Below are 18,573 nucleotides of genomic sequence, written 5' to 3' on the forward strand. Positions count from 1 at the left end.
TCGCGTCAACCCGCGGGTACCCAAAACCCAACCCAACCCAAAACCCCGCGCGACGTTGGGAGGACGGTGAGAACATCACAAACGTCTGATTTATTTCGCCAAGTGTGGAAATATTGTCTACATGCAGTGTAGTAAGCTTGGTATTCATCAAATCCTTATGGTTCACGGACACGGCTATAAGTCCAATGTGACGCAGAAGGAGCGTTGTGATGGAGATAGAAATAATGCACCGGATACTCGCCATACGTGGCCCTCACCGCTCGAAAGCGGTGAGGGCCACGTATGGCGAGTATGTGGATATGCAATTGCAGTGGTTGCGAGCGTTCCGAAGGTCTAAAGTTCAAGCGTTGTGAAAGTCGCGAGTGAGGACAGCGCAAGCGAGAGGAAGAGCACAGGAAAGAGCCGGTCCTCCCAATTCGGCGGGTCGCGGTTGAGCTGAACTCGAAATTGTCTTCGTTCATTTCTCCCACAACCCTCTAATCACTCTCTTGCGAGACGCGCAATGGTATTCCCAGGCTCTCCTGATCTGGGGATAGAAGGCAAGAAGGGGAGCTGAAAGTTTACCGGGAGCGAAAGAAGCGTCCTTGCCCATTGTGATGTGGAGGTGCAATTAAAGGTGGACTAAAGAGTATAAGACAGCTGTGTAGAAGTCAGGTCAGGAAGATGAAATGACAAGCACGATTTTCCCGCGTTTTAGTACTCGCGCTCCGTCGTCCATTCGTTCCTGAGCCGAGTTCCTAAGCCATTGCCCCAATTTGTTCCCCGTACCGTCGGCATGACAGCCACTAACTCTACCCGGCAATTCCTATTCAGCCCATGATCGCATCCGGCATGATATCTGCGCTCACATAAGCATGGCTGGGACAACTTCTTTCTCCACATCATCATGTCTTGTAACCCGGCGAATCATCTTGGAAGGTAACGTAAAAGTGGTCGGCGATTGATTTGGCAATCGGCGAACATGATCCCTGGAAAGTGTTTGGTCCTGAGTTGGTGAGAAGCCCAGTGACGCACTAGTTCTCTTGAATGACGTTTGATTGACGTAGCTGTGCATTTACATAAAAGAGGCTGCCGGGACAGGACAGGTGAAGAACCATCCCAAAATCAAATCAATTTCCCAATAGCGAAAAATGTTGAAACAAATTTCCTTCCGAACTACTCCTCTTCGTACATATTTTTACCGCTATCAAATGCTAGCGTGCCGGCCCAGTTCAAAACTTGCAGAAGCTAAATTGGATAAAGCCCCAAAAAAGGACCCAGAACTATATGTAAGAGCAAATATACTCTCCATGCCAGAGTTCTCTCGCTCTTTTGCTAACCTCATTGTAGGTCCTCTTTGCTTGCATGATTTGTGGTTTTGCCTTTGTTGGTTGGAATCATGCGAGCCTTCCGACAAAATCAGTTGATGATGAGAAGGTTCACGCTGCAAAAATGCCCTGGGAAGCGGAAGGAGATCAGGTAAGTAACAGTCAAGAGTGCACAATATCACCTCATTTACACAAGGAAGTAGGAAACTCCTTCACATTAAAAGCCAAATGCACTCGGTCCATCGGGATGCCGTTGGATGTGACCTCACCAACCACCTGCACCGTGCTTCAAAAGAAATACTATAGAACACCGCGGTTCGACCGTAATTGTACATTGAGGTAGGAATTTTGTAAGTTAAAATAACTCTGGAAATGAAACTATCAACCTCATATCAATTTCCCAAAACCAGCGAAATAGATATAACCGCATACTTTAACAAATTACGAAAACAATTGGAAACAAATAAAGTAGGCACAATCTCTTACTGGTTAGGTATTGCGAATTTAGGTCCTGCCCAGGTGCCTTTGACCAAAGTCTTGTAGTAAATCCAGGGGAAAAATCTTTCTTCGAATGGTTCAATGCACGAGGAGGGTTTACTTAGTCAACCTCCAGAAGTCTGCCAAAAGTCTCCTTTGGTTACACACCATATTTGAACCGAGCAAGTAGGACTTTTCCATATTCTGTAAGTAGAGGGCATGAGGTATAACCGTCGTATGTCGCTCGAGGCTATTTGCCGTCCCGTCCATTGAGAGTAAGATATTGCCAACGAGAATTGGCGCTTCCGAGGTAATCACTGCTGCTTTGGATGTTGGGAGACTGGATGCGTCTTCAGCAGACCAGACGTTAGGAAATCCCCTGTGGCGCATACTGCCCTCATCAACACCCACGAAGGCCGCGTTGTTCGCAAGAGGGCTTTGCTTTATGAACGAGTGAGGTCCCATTTTTGGTAAGACATGTAGGAGATCGAAGTTTGTCTTTTTTTTTTTTTTTGATTTTTGTTTTCTTTCCCTCTGCACGTGAGAGAATTCCTTCGCTCCCTCGAATAGCAATAAGGTCATATTGAAACAGCCCTTCGACCCACTTTTGTTTCCGCAATTCGTCGAGCTTTGCGCTGTATTTTGGCAACTCAAACATTGTTGGGAGCCCGTGGCAAAGCCTCCTCACATGAATCGCAAATAAACAACTAACTCTTGGCAAAAGTGTTTTCTTGAAATATCTAGCCAATCAGAGGTCCCACGGCCTCGGGAACTAGTTCATCGTAGTCATAACTTCACGCGCTACCGTCTGATAACCTTTCATAGAGGAGATGGCAGCGATAGTTGCGACAGGTGCGAATGCAAAGAAAATGCCCCATAACAGGAGAGGAACACCAAAAACCACAGCATCAGGTGGCACACCTCGATCGATGGAAGACATCGCAGAGGGAGCACGCCGCGTGCTTAACTACATCGAGAACAATGGCTCGGAGGATAGATATATCACAGGGTATATCCGCGCGGTTCCCTAGTTTGCACTCAACGCCTAGCGGGGAGACGGCCAGGGGATGGCTAAGGTGCTCGAAGCGCTGACCAAGATCAACCCCGACACTGAACGTCTGAACCAGCAAATTGATACCATTGAGAAGACAACGAGCATCTTATCAACAAACGCGTCCACCTCCGCGGCGAATTCCGCAGCGGCGTGACGCGACTTCTGAGCCCGAGACTGGCAGCGCGGCTTGACTAAGGCTGTGGCACCGAATACCAGCAGCAACGGCACGTTGTCTCCAGGGGTACCGGAAATGGAGCTGCGTGAGGACGGGAGGTCATCGTGAAGGTTGGGCCAAATCGTGAACAGATTCGCGGACTCTCGCCACGGGAGCTGGTCGAACGGGCGGAACGTCAACAGGCGACCATTGCTCGACAGAAGGATTCTGCCCCCTTGGCTGGAGGGGCTACTTTCGTGGCAGCTCGCAAACTGCCATCAGACGATGTGGTGATGGTGGCCAACAGTGCCGCCGGAGCCGAGCTCCTTCGCAAGCATCCTGAGTGGCTGAGGGCATTTGGACCTAGCTCAGTGATTCAAGCGCCGTCGTGGGGAATCGTGGCGTACCACATCCCCGTGAAGTCGATGAAGCTTACCCCGGAAATGATGGCCGCCGTCTCAGCTGAACTGCTTCGACAGAACGACTGGGGCGAAGGTGCCAAGATCCAGTATCTTGGCTGGCTGACGCGACCGGGTATCCGGGCGGAGGGCTCGGTCCTGATCGAGTTCACCAGTCCAGTCGTGGCCAACCGTGCTATCATCACTGGGATCGTATGGGGGAAGCAAATCCACAATGCATCGCGCTTCTGCCGCGAAGGACGGATGAATCTGGGCAGAAAGTGCCAAAAACCGAGGCATATCCAGTCGCACTGTCCTAACGTCTTCAAATGTCCACTGTGCCGGCGCGCACCCGACCTGGTAGTGTCCGTCGGCACGGGGGCAGGCGATACCAGACAAATGCGCCAATTGTGGCAGTGGGCACCGCCCAATCAGTCTCGACTGCCCAGTGAAGATCGCGGCAATGGATGAGGCAAAGCGGACACTGGCCAACTAACCTACCTATCACCACGTCCCACTACACTTCAGAAATAGAGCAAGTGGCACCACACCGGCACCCCAGATGGGATTAGACCCAGTCGAAAGAGCTGACCTGAACGTATCTATACATGCCCCGGAAGAACGGCAGGAGACGACATTCTCTCAGCGCCCTGAGCAAGTCACAATTGACCTGGAAACAGAACCAACTGGGACGGGAACGTCACCTGGGGAGCTTGTTGAGTCAACCAAGCCCCGGAGGGGCCCTGGCCGCCCAAAGGGCTCGAGGACCAAAGCCAAGGACCAATCACAGCCGCCTCCGCAGCCTACTAACTCTACAATATCTGTTGTGATATGAGGCTGGTGCAGATCAGGAACCAAGCCGAACCATCGGAATTAATGAATTAATCCCGAGGTATCTATACGAAGAACCAAGTTGATTGGAAATCAACTTGTTCTCCTTGTTGTATATATATAGCTTGATGTTTCCCCCTGAATAAAAACAATCATACCTCTGAACTACAACAATATCGACAACCCAGCGATCGACAAGATCCCAGGCGGCCTCTCAGAGGGCCACGCAGGAGTATACCATTTCAAAGAAGCGCCGAGTGGGCGAGCCGGAAGACACTATGGACGAGGAGCCGGAGAGCAGCAACTAGTTTGACATCCAATTCTTTCAGAATGATTCTCCTCCGGACAAAAACAACCAGTTGGCTAGCTTTGAGGAGGAACTCACCCAATTCGCTAACGACGTCACGATAATCAACGATACCAATACTACCCCAGAGCCCCGTCTCGAGGACTTGGATCCAAAGAGCCCAGAGTACCAGAAACTCGTTACCATGAAATATGCCCGAATACAAGCTGTGCCGGTCAGGTCCTCTCCACCCGCCATCACAACCGACGCACCTACAGTTGAAGATCCAACTGACGACATATGGTACGAGATTAGCGAGCGCAGTGATGAAGAGTTCATAAACCAAGGAAATTGTTCCAAATAATTCAGTATAATGCAGACAAGTCGTGGGCTGTGATGGCCACGTTTCTGAGGGACAGAAAGGTCCTAGCGGCGGACATCGTCGCAGTGCAGGAGCCGTGGAGAAACGAACAACAACACACGACCCACCAACCAGCGACTGCAACATTCCAGCTCCTATATCCAGCAAAGGAAACCCCAACAGACCTGAGCCAGAGATATGAATGCGCATCACCCAATATGGGGAGCAATAGGAACCAGGGCCGACAAGGAAGCCGAGCAACTATTGGAAATCACGGATAAATTGGATCTCGAGCTGATCACCGAGAAAAGAAGGGCGACATGGTCTCGAAACAACCAGTCGTCGGTGATCGACCTGACCTTCATCAGTTCGAGTCTCGCCTGTAGGCTTGTGGGCTGCCGGCGGGCAGATGACATCGAACATTCATCCGACCATTTCCCGATCAGAACAGTGCTTGGCATTGAAACACCGGTACTTGCACAGCAAAAGAGGAGAAACTGGAATGCAACTGATGAAAAGAAACTCACTCAGAAGATCGAAGAAGACCTACAAGTCAGGGACCTGTCCCAAGCCGGCCCACCTCAGATCGAGGCCCAGTGCCAGAAACTGAAAGACGTCGTTCAATCAGCAATTGAAGCTTCAACTCCGTGGGCAAACCCGTCAGCATGGTCGAATCCCGATTTTGACGAGGAGTGCAAAGCGGCCGTCAAGGAGGTCCGTCGTCTACGACGTAGGCATACGAGAACAAAAAATCCCTACGACTGGATTTGTTACTCTGGAGCACGCAACGCAAAAACTCGTCTGGTCAAGAAGACACTATCTCGAGCGCACCGTCGGCGAGTCCAGCAGGTCATTGAGGATGGCCCTCAGGGTATGTGGCGTCTCGCCAAATGGGCAAAGAACCGCACTGGAGCGTACGAGAGGGGCCACACGCCCTCTTTGGAGATCCAAGATCCTCAAACACCAGGAAAGCTTGCAGAAACAGTCGATCAGAAGGCAGAAGCCTTCCGGGTGGCCTTCTGTCCACAGCCACCACCTGCAGACCTCTCCGACACTGATTTGTTTCAGTAACCGGCCCCTCGTAAATTTTTTTCAAAAATTACGGAACCCTCGCAAGCAAGGGTCCGACACCCAAACGCAAAATGCCCCCCAAACGTAAAATTTCACCACAAATTCCGTTTTTCAACTTGAAATTTGCCCTGTACCACCAATATGCCTGCCAATAATAAGCAGACTGAGGCGTCGATTGAACAGGCAATTGAGAAGCTACAGCAGCAAGAAAATCCAAATCTCTCCGCAATTGCGCGAGAATTCGACGTGCCATACTCGCGGCTTCGCGCTCGATGGAAAGGACGAAAATCACTATTTTCACGCCCATCCCATGGTCAGCGATTCGATTCTGCCCAAGAGAAAGCTCTTTGCAGTTGGATTGATTACAATGACGGGCTCGGCCTCTCCCTTAAGCGTGCTCAAATCCTAAGAGCTGCAACTTCCATACTAAAGCTTTCCGACGCTTCCGCACCGCCTCTTGGCGAGAAATGGCTTAAGCGTTGGCTTAAACGACATCCTCAATATCGTATCCGCCGACGAAAGAGCCTGGATATCGAGCGAAAGCGAGCACATGATGTGAATTTAATTCGAGAATGGTTTACACGGCTCCGCGCTGCCATCGACTCCCATGGTATTCAACCTTCAGATATCTACAACTTCGATGAGACAGGCTTCCAACTTGGCGTTGGAAGAGATCAATGGATTATTACACGTGAGCCTCGTCGGAAAATTGTGGCGGGAGTCTACACAAATCGTGAATATGTTACGGTTGTTGAGGCAATATCAACTGATGGATTTATCATTCCGCCATTAATCATTCTCTCCGCGCAACAAATTCAATATCGCTGGTTTCATGATCTAAATCAGGATGAACGGATTGCAGTCACAGATACAGGTTATACAAATGATCAGCTCACATATCAATGGATTCAGCACTTTGAAAAGGCAACTCGTGCGCGGATGAGAGGTAACTGGAGGATGCTAATTTGTGATGGATTTGGCTCCCATTTAACCTTCGAAATGGTTAAATTCTGCGAAGAAAATGGTATCCTCCTCTTCTTTCTTCCTCCACATACTAGTCACTTGCTTCAACCGCTTGATGTTGGTGTGGTCAACGTCTATAAGCATCATCACAGTGAAGCAATTGAGCGTGCAACCCTAACAGGCTGTTCCAAGTTTACAAAGCAAGACTTCTTGGCTGCAATCAATTCAATTCGGGCGAAAACCTTCAAATTCAGCACAATTCAACTTGGATTTCGATTATCGGGCATTTGGCCTATCAATCCCGAGATTGTGTGTGAGAAACTAGTGGAATACGATCATGCAACACTTCCATCAGCACCCTCCACCCCTTCCTCTCATTCCACCAATTCAACGTCTTTTAGTACCCCGAAAACAATTGAAAAGATTAGAATTGTTGAGAGGAGGTTTTCCAGAATCTCAAATGATATTGAAGCTTCTCAGAACTTGATGCGAAAGCTATCCAAAGGCGCTCAAGCTTGCCTGTATGAGCTAGAGGAACTCCGACGGGAGAAGGAGATGACGCAGGCTGCAACCGCTGCACGCCATGCACGCTATGGTATGTCACGGGCTGGCATTCGATCGAGGGGGATTATATCATCGTCAAACGTGAAAAGAATGAAGAAAAATGAGGAAAATTTGACGGAGTTGGAGGCAATTGATAAACTCCGACCGAAGTGGAAGAAGGTTATGATGGAATTAAAACGCCACTGTCGACGCCAAGGTCTCCGAGTTTAGTCACAAAAATCAGCATCTTTATTCATGATATATTGTTATTTCAATTAGGTCAAAAGGATCTCTAAAATTACAGCTTATTGGTGTGATTGGGGAAATAGAAAATGTGTCATGGCGAAATTTTACGTTTGGTGGGCATTTTGCGTTTGGGTGTCGGACCCTCGCTTGCGAGGGTTCCGTAATTTTTGAAAAAAATTTACGAGGGGCCGGTTACCCGCAACCGATCAAGTTTCCACCAATTATGACGCTAGAAATACAAGAAGCAGTGAGAAAGCACCAGGAGAGGATGGTATCCCAAACTCTCTCTGGCACAAGCTCATCGAAGTACCGATCATACTTTGAGTGCTCGGCCAATTGTTTAACGCGTGCGTACGCGCTGGTTTCAGCCCAACACACTTTCAACGCTCGGTTACGGTCGTCCTCAGAAAGCAGAGAAAAAGCGATTACCAACTCGCAAAGTCCTACCGACCTGTTGCATTGCTCAATACCCTCGGCAAGTTCCTGGAGGCAGTGATCGCACGGAGAATCAGCTACGCTGCGGAAACCGCGGGACTGCTCCCAATGACGCACCTTGGTGCTCGACGGGGCATTTCCACCGGCCACGCCATTCACAACATAATTGACCGAATAAAAACAGCCTGGGGAAAGGGTCAGCCGGTGGTGTCACTCCTGATGCTGGATGTATCAGGAGCATACGACAATGTCTCCCACGATCGCTTAGTCCATAACCTCAGAAAACGACGCCTGGAGAGCTCGTCCCCTGGGTGAAGGCCTTCCTGTCTAATCGAAGCACAAGGATCCGTATGCCCGAAGGCGTCTCCGATCGGATATCAACACCGACGGAAATCCCTCAAGGGTCACCGATCTCGCCAATCCTCTATCTCATCTACAACGCAGACCTCATTGAGAACTGCGGAAACGGCGTGACCAGCAACGGCTGGGTAGATGATGTCTGCTTTATGGCCACGGGAGACAGCGAGCGTGAAACCCTCAAGAAACTCAGAGCGGCATGTCGAAAGGCCGATCAATGGGCCAGAACGCATGCCTCCGTCGTTGACCCCAAAAAAGTACGCACTCGTACACTTCGTGAACACGCGAGAGATCAACCCGCAAATCACACCGCTATCTCTACAGGGGCATACAGTATCAGCGACGAGGACCGCCGGGCGCTATCTGGGCTACTGGCTAGACCCCCGGACTGGAATTCCACCATCACCGCGAAAAGGCGGTTACGAAAGCAGCCGTGTCTCTCCAGGCTTTACGAAGCTTGGCTGGTTCAACATGGGGGGCCTCTATTTCTGCTATGCGCAGGATCTACCAAGCGGTAGTCATCCCGCAGATGCTCTTTGGAGCATCCGCATGGTATCAGCCTATGCTAATAGGCAAGACGAAGGCTCGCGCGATTAGCCAGCCATTCGTAGGCATCCGGAAGCAGGCAGCGTGCCTGATCAGTGGAGCATTCAGAACGACAGCAGCGGAGGCATTGAATACAGAACTGCACCTACCACCAATCGCAATCTACATGAATCGGCTCGTGAAAGAATCGGCCCTACGGCTACGAACAGGACCAGCATTCGCTATTCCACCAACGATACTGCGACGTCGACTAGGGGACGAGAGAGATAGGGATGGATGGACACCTATGTAGGCGCAAGCTTGGAAAACGGGCGGATGCCTCACGGTTCCTCCGAACACTTTGGCGAGGCAATGGGAGAGCCGGAAGGCATTCGTCCAGGCACCGTGGCAAGCGCCGCCAGAGGTGATCATCGAAGACAGAGGTCGCCGTGGAACATCATAATCAGATCCTGACGAAAGACTCAAGAAAAAGACCCCTGATTCTCTACACTGACGGGAGCGGAATTGAAGGTAGGGTCGGAGCAGCAGCGATCGTTGATCTGGAGGAACAACATGCTCACAGCCAGATGGGTGATGATGATACGTCTACCGTGTACGCGGCGGAGCTCCATGCAATCGAGATGGCGCTCGCGCTGGTTCTTGAAAGCAAGGAGCCATGGGCCGAGCAGGCGGTAAGCGGGCTAGTCATCTTCGCAGACAGCCAAGCGGCGCTGAAAGCACTCCGCCGACCGCGGATGCCATCGGGGCAAGTCTATCTGGCAGGATGCCTAGACCTAATCCGCCAACTTGAGGCAAAAGACATTCAAATCGAGCTCAGGTGGATCCCTGCTCACCAGGGAGTGATCGGTAACCAGATTGTGGATAGCACGCAAAAGAAGCCACCCGGGTACCGGAAGGACCACAGAACCCTAACAACAGGCATATCCGCCTCGCAGCCGCAGTCAAGCGCCGGGTTCGCTATGAGGCGAAAATTGAGTGGGAGAGGGCGTGGGCGAAGGAAACGACCAGCCGATCGACGAGACGCTTGATCGAGGCACTGACAAAGAAGACACTGGAATACTGGTCAGGCCTGCGCAAAGCAACGGCATCGGTGTTGATGCAGCTACGGACCGGTAGAGTCGGGCTGAGCGCTTACCTGCACCGAATCAACTGACGCGAGTCATCGCGGTGTGACTGCGATCTCGGCAACCAGACCGTGATTCACGTCCTGCTCGAGTGCCCGTTGCACCAGGATGAGCGCGACAGCATGAGGAGCGCTCTCTCCGATCAGGGAATCGCTCTCCGTCGACACGAACTCCTGACACGACCGGAGGCCCGCACAATTGTGGCCGAATATATGGTCAAGACCGGTCTTCTTGGCCAGTTTCAGGCACTTGATCCGACGGCTTTAGGCGTGGAGGCAGGGGGTGAGAAAGAATGAACCCTGAAGACAGTGTGACGGAAGACAAAGGATGGCGCCCGTTAGGAGTGGAGTGCCAGGTCCACTGTACTCCCTTGATCCAAGCGAGCGCGCGAGCGGCAGCCGACAGATCGGACGGTTGGAGTGAAGAGGGCGTGGGAATGATGTGGGTGTACCCGGCGAGGCGGGACCCCTGGTCGCGAGAGGGAGGTAAACGACGTTCATTTTGGCTTCCCTTTGTGTTTATCATGTTTGCATCCGTGCATTTCCTTTGATTATTTTGCATCTTTTACGTTCAAGACAATCGATCAGGCACTCGCCTCACGAGCTTCATGAAACAGTTGCCCAATGGGCTGGCGACCACTTTTTAGCTGTCGGCAGGCCTGACAGCACTCCCGCATAGCAGCATATATTTAGAGCGAGCTACATTGGGCAAATGAGTTCATCATCATCATCGTTCTGGGTCTTTTTTGCCGTTTTATCCAACGTAGCTTCTGCAAGTTTTGGGCTAGGCCGGCATGCAAGAACTTGATAATGGTAAAATATTGTTTAGTCATGTTTTGCTCTTGGAGGAATTGGTTTGATTTTGGGATGGTTCTTCACGAGTTCTGTTCTGGCAGCCGTTTTTATACAAATGCATAGCTACGCCAATCAAAGGTCCTTCAATAAATCGTGCGTCACTGATATTCTTACACTGGGGGCTCATAGTCCATTATACTTTTAAGTTTTAGGAGAGTCATAACTTACGTTTGCTGTCTGGAGTGAAGTAAAACACGTTCCGCGGATTGTGTTCGCTGATTGCCAAACCGATCGCCGACCGGCCTTATACTCCTACATAGATCACAGGGTTAGAAGCATGATGATGTGGAGAGAGAAACTGTCCCAGCCATGCCTATTAGGAGGCGATGATGGGCTAAATTGGAATTAGCACGGCATGTTTAGTGGCTGTCATGACTACCGCTGGTAGGGGAACATGTTGGGCCAATGGCATAGGAACCAAGAACAAAAATATTCGAACGGTCCACGAGGGCGCAAGTACAAAAACAAGGGAAGACTGTGCTTGTCACTTCCTCTTTTTGATTTGACTTCTGCACAGCTGTCTTATTTTCTAAAATTCACCTTCATTCTCACCTCCGCATGGGCAAGGTCTCTTCTTTCGCTCTCGGTAAGGTATCAGCTCCCCTTCTTGCCTTCTCATTCCGGCGGTCGAATTCCGGAGTGCCTGGAAATAGCATTGCGAGATAATGGTTAGAAGGCATGGGAGAAATGAACGAAAATCCAAGTTCAGCTCAACCGACTCGGGCCCATCGGTCTCCTAAGCTGCTCGCAAGCATCCTACGACGGTTACACATCGTGTCCACTACCCACCAAATATGGCAAGTTTTTAGAAGTTTTGTCTAGAGATGTAGTTAATGAAAACAAAAAGGAAAGCAAGCAACTAAGTCTCTGCCGCAACTGTATGCCTTGCCTAGTTGATCAGGATCCCATTCACTGCCAAACACGGGCTCTAATCGGTGACAGGTCTTAGTCCTTGTGAAAGTCTTATGTAAAAGTAAATAAGTAGTTTATGAAATTGCATTTCATAAAAAGCCCTCTCGATCATCTACTCTTCATGGAAGAATCTGCTTACAGCACGGAGGGATTCATTCGGTGACGATCATGCCTTGATCAACAGCTCTCTTTGCCCACTCACTCCAACTTCCGTCGTAAAGTCGAGGTTTCACCTGTAGGCCGCTTGTGCGCAATGCCAAATCAAGCGCCGCGGCAGTGACACCAGAATTGCAAGATAGGAAGGTCGGGATGTTTTCCCTCACACCAGCTTTTGTGAACACTGCTTGGAGATCTGCCGGTGGCAGTATAGTCTTGTCTAGGCCCAAAATCGAAGAGAAAGGAACATTGATGGCGGACGGCATATGGCCCGATGGCAGAGAAGCACTCGGGCCGTCGTTCCTGCCAGAGAATCGGTCGCTGGGTCTCGCATCGATGATCTGGTATTCCCCCTTGAGATCATGAATGTTGATTATATCATGCAGTTCTTCGAAAGTAATCACGCCGGAGCCTAGTGACTGTTGTTCTGGATAATCTACTCGGGGGCCGAAGCTCGGAGGTATCGACAGCTTTCCGACCGAGACAGAAAAACCCTCTTGTACGTAGCGCGAGAAGTTATTCAATACATGGGCAGCCTTGTGCCCGAAATGGTGGCACATCCATGCAACCCGTGGGGACGAATGAAGTCCCGTTTCGAAAGTGTCATAGACGACAAGGATATCATCGGATCGTATCTCAAGCTCCGTCATGTATTTGGCGAACTGACTCGATGTGGGCAGCATCATCGGATATTGGGATGTGGTGTCTCTGATTAAGTCCATGTTGAAAAATCTTGTTATTCAATAAGATCTGTTTCATGAAGTACCGAAATGGACGGAATATCATACACAGAGCCTGGCACATGTCGGGATTCGTAAGACGGCAGCGACAGCGTATTTCCGGCCGCTACAGGGATTATGCGGACGTTTCTCGGCGGATTGGACAAGGCGCGATGAAGATCTGATGGCGAGACAAAAAGAGATGGGAATGGACTGGGAAGCTTCATGTTGTTTGTGGCATATTTTCTTGGTGATCAATACCGGAGCCTAATATATTAATCGACGGGTATCTTTTCCAGCCTACGGGGATATATACACTATTCCATACCCGCCGTTCTTCATTCGTCGTCTGGCTGGAATGGCGAAACGGCGACTCGGCGTCTCTTGGGACGTGCCGGCTGGCCCAAGCATACCACTCTTTATACATTGTAGCCACATTGTTGGTTTTCTGAATCGACCACATGCACACAAAACAATACAACATGCGAACGGCCGGCCACAACAAATAATGGAGGGGAAAGATCTGAAACCCCAATTCGATCTAAAACATTTCCGCGCCTTTGCCAGGAATTTTTCGTCCCAGATCCTCAAGCCGTTTGCAGAACCATCTAGTCCCCGAAATATGCCCCACATAGTCGCCGAGTGTTCAAAAGGGTCTCCAAATACCGTCGCCGATCACAAGAGACGTGTCACAAGGCCTCTCCATTCCGATCGTCATAGAAGTTTGCCCTTAGTAGAAAGCAGCACAGCCCAATATGTAGCTGTTACTGGACGCCCTAATAGATGTGGTGTGGGATTTAATAGGTTAAAGAGAGTCAAGAGGTTTTATCATTGGCATTTATTTCCCATGGCGTCTCTTTCCCCCCAGGCTAGAAATTTGCTACCAAAACGAAACCAAGCTCGTCGATATTTGCTCAAATCCTGGAGAAACCAAATCCTGCCGCCTAGTACGTCACAATTCCCTTCGGCGGTGCAAAGCGGCATTTTGCAAAGGAAAGGGTGCCTCTGTTATATTTCCACCCGTCATCCGGTCAGTCCACTGGTAGACAAATTTGAAAACGGGCGTGCGTCTATGATGACACCAACCATTTACGGCATGTTCGAAACCAAGACTGGCACCTGGCAGTATGTCATTGCCGACACAGCTACCACGACGGCTGCTATCGTTGATCCAGTTCTGGATTATGATCCCGTCAATCAAATCTTGACCGACCGAGCCGCCAACTCTTTGGTCATCTTTATTAAAGAAACTGGCTTGAGAGTCGATAAGATCCTTGAAACCCATATCCCCGAAGATCATATATCGGCGGCGCCCTATCTTCAACGTTGGCTTTCCTGCGATCAGGGGTATATACCGCCCGTCTGCCTGGGATGCCGTGTGAAAGAACATCAAGGTGCAGTCAACCACAATGAGAAAGTAGTACATCGAGAGGAATACCAAGGCTCCTGCCTGAAACTTCTGAGAGACGAAGAAACATTCAATATTGGTGAACTCGTAGTCACGGCTGTTCATCTTCCAGGACATAGTCCTCATCACCTCGGCTACAAGATTGGTGGTATGCTCTCAAGAAACTTACGGTAAAGACCGTGATAGCTAATACTCTGCGATAGACAACGTCCTTTGTGGAGACACCATCCTTCACCCCGATATTGGTACCGCACGTTGTGATCTCCCTGGCGGTAATGCGCACGAACTATTCGAATCATGTCAGCGACTCTTAAGTTTGCCAGACCATGTACGAATCTGGCCCGGTCATGATAGCCTTCCTGGAGGGCGCGAGCCCATAGCTTGGATGGCAGTCCGGGATCATAAAGAGCGGAACAAACACTTGAGATCTGGTATAGGTAAAGAAGAGTTTGTAGCTCTACGGGGTCAGGAAGATGCTGGCTTAGCAAAGTCGAAGAATTTGCATCAACAGCTACAGATAAGCCTGCGCGCGGGAAGATCTTCAAAGTCGCTAATCAGCGGTCTTCAGAAACCCATCCTCTCACTCAATCTGGAAAGTCCACATAATTGATCAGGCCAAGCTACGCGTATTAATGAGTTCAAATTGATGTCAAGAATCAGTATCTGCTTTACTGCTGCTCGGGCTGCTTTTATACCCTAGTGTCACAAGACGCTGTTAGGACTTTGGTGTTCCGGCCAAGTAGTCTACGAAACGCACTCGTAACGTCACTACAACGCTTTCAAGATAGGAGGGATAGAATTGTGACAGAATGATTGGGCTGGGACAACTGCCCGGTGACGTATACAAGCCGGACAAGAACTTATAAAAAGAATGACAGGAATTCGCCGCGGGATCCTGAATGATGTGCTACTGTTGTACATGAAAATTATAACCCTGAGCCATTCAGCCCCATAATGATCAGAATGTTGCTAATTTCTGAAAGACTATAAATTCGTTGATGTACATACAAAGAGGGCAAATAACATCTTATCCAAAAAAAAGAAATTATGGTCGAAAAAGGGAACAAACAGTTTAGCAGAGAGCCTGGGGAGCGCAGAAAGGCACTTGGAGGAAGGTACGTTGACTCCCATCAGGGCTTGATGGCAGGCGTCCTCCTCGGATGTTGACCTGTAAAGCTTGGTGCAGCAGTTTTGGCTCTTTTAGGTTGGAGTCGCGGTCTCGTCGCCAGTTCACAAACTCGTGCTCCTGAGTCCCCTTTTTGACATGCTTGTTGCTCTCCAGCTGCTCTGCCACGGTCACGAAGGGCATTGGTTCGCGGCCGGAATCTGCCGGAGGGTAGTCGTGGTCGGTGTAACACTTGTAGTGAGACGGCAAAGCTAGTAGTGTTTGCATGGTATGATACAGGACATTTGCATCTCCGTTCGGGAAGTCGCATCGTGCACTACCCACGTCAGGGTTGAAGATCGAATCGCCCGTGAATACGTTGCTACCGATCAAGTATCCACTGTGATCGGGAGTGTGACCAGGTAAGTGAAGCACCTCCGCAGTGACGTCGCCGATATTGAAGACTTCATTGTCATCAAATAGACAGTCGAAAGCGTTTTCACTCGGTCTTTGGTACGCCGTACTTGTTGGCAAACGTTTCCTGCACCTGCCTAATCCGACGGCCAGTACAGATAGGGATTTGTGGTTTATCTGATACGAACAACTTTTGTTGAATGTAATAAGCAGCTGTCAGATGATCGGCGTGGGCGTGCGTCTCTAGGAGACGGGTAATCGTGTACTTGTTCGACGCGACAACCGTCAAAAGTTCGTCCGCTGACGTGGTAGTGATTTCTCGCTCTGTGAGGTCCAAATTGAGGACCGGATCGATGATGACGGCCTGGCGGGTCTTCGGGCAAGCAACGATGTACTGCCAAGTCCCGGTTTGCTTTCCAAAAATAGGATGCACAATAGGCTCGATAGTTGCTGACATGGCTGCTGACCGAAATATTTGAGTAAAATCGATCGCAAGTTGCCTAAATCAAATTCCGGAAAATGTTTAAGTATGTCCAGCTCTGAATCCCGAAATTCTTCGGATGTAACTTGGATCATGTAAAGCTTACACAATGGCCTCATCTCATTCCCCGAACAGTAATGTTACCATACCTATTGCAACGGGGCTGACGAATGAAAGAGTTCTGCCAAGAGGATTCGCGGCGTAAATGGAAGTCTCGGCCGAGTGCATCAAAGCGTCATATCAATTTATTAGAACATTGGAAATGGTCGCCGAGACCTTTGATGCAAGTGGTATGTGCCAACGGGGATCAGAGTGGAGCTCAAGCCTTAAAGATAGGCCAATGATACACTCGTTTTGACTAGACTGAAGGGAAGGGACCCACTTGAAAGATCACTAGATCGCCGTCTACCAGAATTTGGTCGGCCTTCGCCCCTCTCCCATGGCTTCCAGGTCACTTATTTTTGCACTTAGTGGCCCATGTCTTTTTCCTTTCCCGGAATGAATATCGGTCTTCTCAGCACGACCGCAAACCTTTCCCTGCTTGGAGTGCCTTTCCTACAGACTGCGTCGCTTATCATGAAACCTTCACGCGAAATGGAAAGTGAGGGTCACGTCAATGGCAGTGCGGCTTCCGACGATGGGGAAGGGAATGATGGGGAAGGCATTAACCATAGAAACGCTGTTTATGCAGCACAGTTTCGAGGAAGTCAGCGCTTTGAAGAGCAAACCAAGAGCAAGTCGAAATATGACAGTGGTTGGCGCTACATTGTGCGGAATTTCACGCCAGCGTAAGTACCAATGGAGAAACACGACTTTCTTGGTCACGCTAAGCCTAGTTTCCAAGCTGGTTTTCTGTGAAAATGGGAATAGGAATCACCTCAATCCTTTTGAATACGTTGCCCTACAACGGAAGATGGCTTTACTGGATATCCGTTGTGATCTTCTGTCTGAATGTACTCCTTTTCGGCATCTTCCTCACCATCACGATTTTGCGCTACCTACTCTATCCGAGCATTCTCAAGGTCATGGTCACCCATCCCGCCCAGTCGATGCTTCTAGGAACGTTTCCCATGGGGTTCGCTACAATCATCAACATGGTCTGTTTTGTTTGTGTCCCGGCATGGGGTGATTGGGCGGCTTACTTTGCCTGGGGCATGTGGATTGCGGATGCCATAGTATCTGTTTTGACTTGTTTTGGAGTGCCTTTCATATTGTCAGTGGAGTTCTCGATGATGGGAGACAACAATAACTAACATCTCACACAGCATGACCAGGTCGAGCAAAATAGAGTTACAGGAGATGGGTGCCGCTTGGTTGCTTCCCATCGTGTCTTGTGTCGTCGCAGCAGCGTCAGGGGGTATCGTTGCAGACGTGTTGCCGAACCCACAGTACCACAGTACGCTTTAGGGACCATTATAACGAGTTTTATTATGTGGGGTGTTGGGGTGCTGCTTGCTTTGACGGTAATCGTCATCTACTTCCTGCGCCTGATGTTGTATAAACTGCCCCCAGAAGGGCTGATCGTCAGCACGTTCTTGCCCTTGGGTCCCCTGGGCCAGGGTGGTTTTGGGTAAGTCCACAAATCACGATATTTCACCAGATACTGATTTGCTTGGTTTTAGGATTCAAAAGTTGGGAGTTGCAGCTCAAAAGATATTCCCAATTACGAACACGCTACAAATGGGCGCCGGTGACGTGTTCTATGATGTCGGTTTTCTAATAGGTCTTATCTTATGGTCATACGGATGCCTTTGGCTATTCTTCGCCACATGTGCCATTATCCGCTTAGGGAAATTCCCATTTAACCTCGGCTGGTGGGCCTTCATTTTCCCCCTGGGTGTGTTTACTATGTGCACCACCCAGATGGGTCGAGAAATGCCCTCTAAGTTCTTTCGCGTGCTAGGTACAGTGAGTAACTCAGAAAGAAAACGTCGGTTGCATATTTTGACATCTGCTAGATACTGTCGGTTTGCGTTTTGATTCTTTGGATCGTGGTTTCCATTTTTACACTCAAGGGGGTTTTCAATCGAAGTCTATTCGTGGCACCCTGTCTGGAAAATCTTCGTCAGCGGGAGCAGGAAAAACTAAGGAAGAGGAAAGACCATGTGTAGTTCGTCTGTCAATTTTCTTCGGTATAGTTAGTTAAAAGGCATATCAAATTATGTACACACACACCCCTACATAATAGATCCTGGATTCGAATGTTTTACCTGGCCTTCAGCAGAAAATTTGGCTTCGCAAAGATTGCTAGCACGCTTTCTCTCAATATACATGGATCCAGGCTTATCACTTTTCGAGCACTAGAAATACGTCACAAGGAGAATCGCAATGCGAAGAAGAGCCGACGCTTGCGAGATGACTATCATGTGAT

At 49.6% G+C, this 18,573-nt stretch overlaps 8 protein-coding genes across 8 annotated transcripts; 6 read left to right on the forward strand and 2 right to left on the reverse strand.

The window, feature by feature from the left end:
* Positions 1–2,713: 2,713 nt before the first annotated feature.
* Positions 2,714–3,861, forward strand: N7498_001985 (uncharacterized protein; the record flags this gene model as incomplete). The annotated part of the gene is made up of 3 exons (XM_058449047.1): positions 2,714–2,793; positions 3,055–3,079; positions 3,145–3,861. The coding sequence occupies 3 exons, from the start codon at positions 2,714–2,716 to the stop codon at positions 3,859–3,861; spliced, it is 822 nt and encodes a 273-aa protein (XP_058311391.1).
* Positions 3,862–4,499: 638 nt separating this feature from the next.
* Positions 4,500–4,871, forward strand: N7498_001986 (uncharacterized protein; the record flags this gene model as incomplete). Its single annotated transcript, XM_058449048.1, has 2 exons — positions 4,500–4,528; positions 4,589–4,871. 2 exons carry the CDS (start codon positions 4,500–4,502, stop codon positions 4,869–4,871), a joined length of 312 nt encoding a protein of 103 aa, XP_058311392.1.
* A 195-nt stretch (positions 4,872–5,066) lies between these two features.
* Positions 5,067–5,939, forward strand: N7498_001987 (exonuclease/endonuclease/phosphatase family protein; the record flags this gene model as incomplete). Its single annotated transcript, XM_058449049.1, has 1 exon — positions 5,067–5,939. The coding sequence occupies one exon, from the start codon at positions 5,067–5,069 to the stop codon at positions 5,937–5,939; it is 873 nt and encodes a 290-aa protein (XP_058311393.1).
* Positions 5,940–6,080: 141 nt separating this feature from the next.
* Positions 6,081–10,449, forward strand: N7498_001988 (uncharacterized protein; the record flags this gene model as incomplete). The annotated part of the gene is made up of 6 exons (XM_058449050.1): positions 6,081–7,497; positions 8,311–8,354; positions 8,408–8,740; positions 9,596–9,915; positions 9,948–10,146; positions 10,189–10,449. 6 exons carry the CDS (start codon positions 6,081–6,083, stop codon positions 10,447–10,449), a joined length of 2,574 nt encoding a protein of 857 aa, XP_058311394.1.
* A 1,622-nt stretch (positions 10,450–12,071) lies between these two features.
* On the reverse strand, positions 12,072–13,021 carry N7498_001989 (sulfurtransferase; the record flags this gene model as incomplete). Its single annotated transcript, XM_058449051.1, has 2 exons — positions 12,072–12,807; positions 12,864–13,021. 2 exons carry the CDS (start codon positions 13,019–13,021, stop codon positions 12,072–12,074), a joined length of 894 nt encoding a protein of 297 aa, XP_058311395.1.
* A 722-nt stretch (positions 13,022–13,743) lies between these two features.
* N7498_001990 (uncharacterized protein) lies at positions 13,744–14,812 on the forward strand (the record flags this gene model as incomplete). The annotated part of the gene is made up of 2 exons (XM_058449052.1): positions 13,744–14,350; positions 14,406–14,812. Coding segments are annotated over 2 exons (1,014 nt in total), but the record flags the coding sequence as incomplete, so codon positions are not given.
* A 462-nt stretch (positions 14,813–15,274) lies between these two features.
* N7498_001991 (MBL fold metallo-hydrolase) lies at positions 15,275–16,178 on the reverse strand (the record flags this gene model as incomplete). The annotated part of the gene is given in 2 exon segments (XM_058449053.1): positions 15,275–15,815; positions 15,832–16,178. The coding sequence occupies 2 exon segments, from the start codon at positions 16,176–16,178 to the stop codon at positions 15,275–15,277; spliced, it is 888 nt and encodes a 295-aa protein (XP_058311397.1).
* Positions 16,179–16,700: 522 nt separating this feature from the next.
* N7498_001992 (TDT family transporter) lies at positions 16,701–18,313 on the forward strand (the record flags this gene model as incomplete). The annotated part of the gene is made up of 6 exons (XM_058449054.1): positions 16,701–16,990; positions 17,047–17,415; positions 17,468–17,598; positions 17,715–17,772; positions 17,825–18,110; positions 18,161–18,313. 6 exons carry the CDS (start codon positions 16,701–16,703, stop codon positions 18,311–18,313), a joined length of 1,287 nt encoding a protein of 428 aa, XP_058311398.1.
* Between the last annotated feature and the right edge of the window lie 260 nt (positions 18,314–18,573).

Source organism: Penicillium cinerascens (assembly GCF_028974065.1).
Source record: "Penicillium cinerascens strain IBT 15544 chromosome Unknown contig_1_segment0_segment0, whole genome shotgun sequence".
Taxonomy (NCBI): domain Eukaryota; kingdom Fungi; phylum Ascomycota; class Eurotiomycetes; order Eurotiales; family Aspergillaceae; genus Penicillium; species Penicillium cinerascens.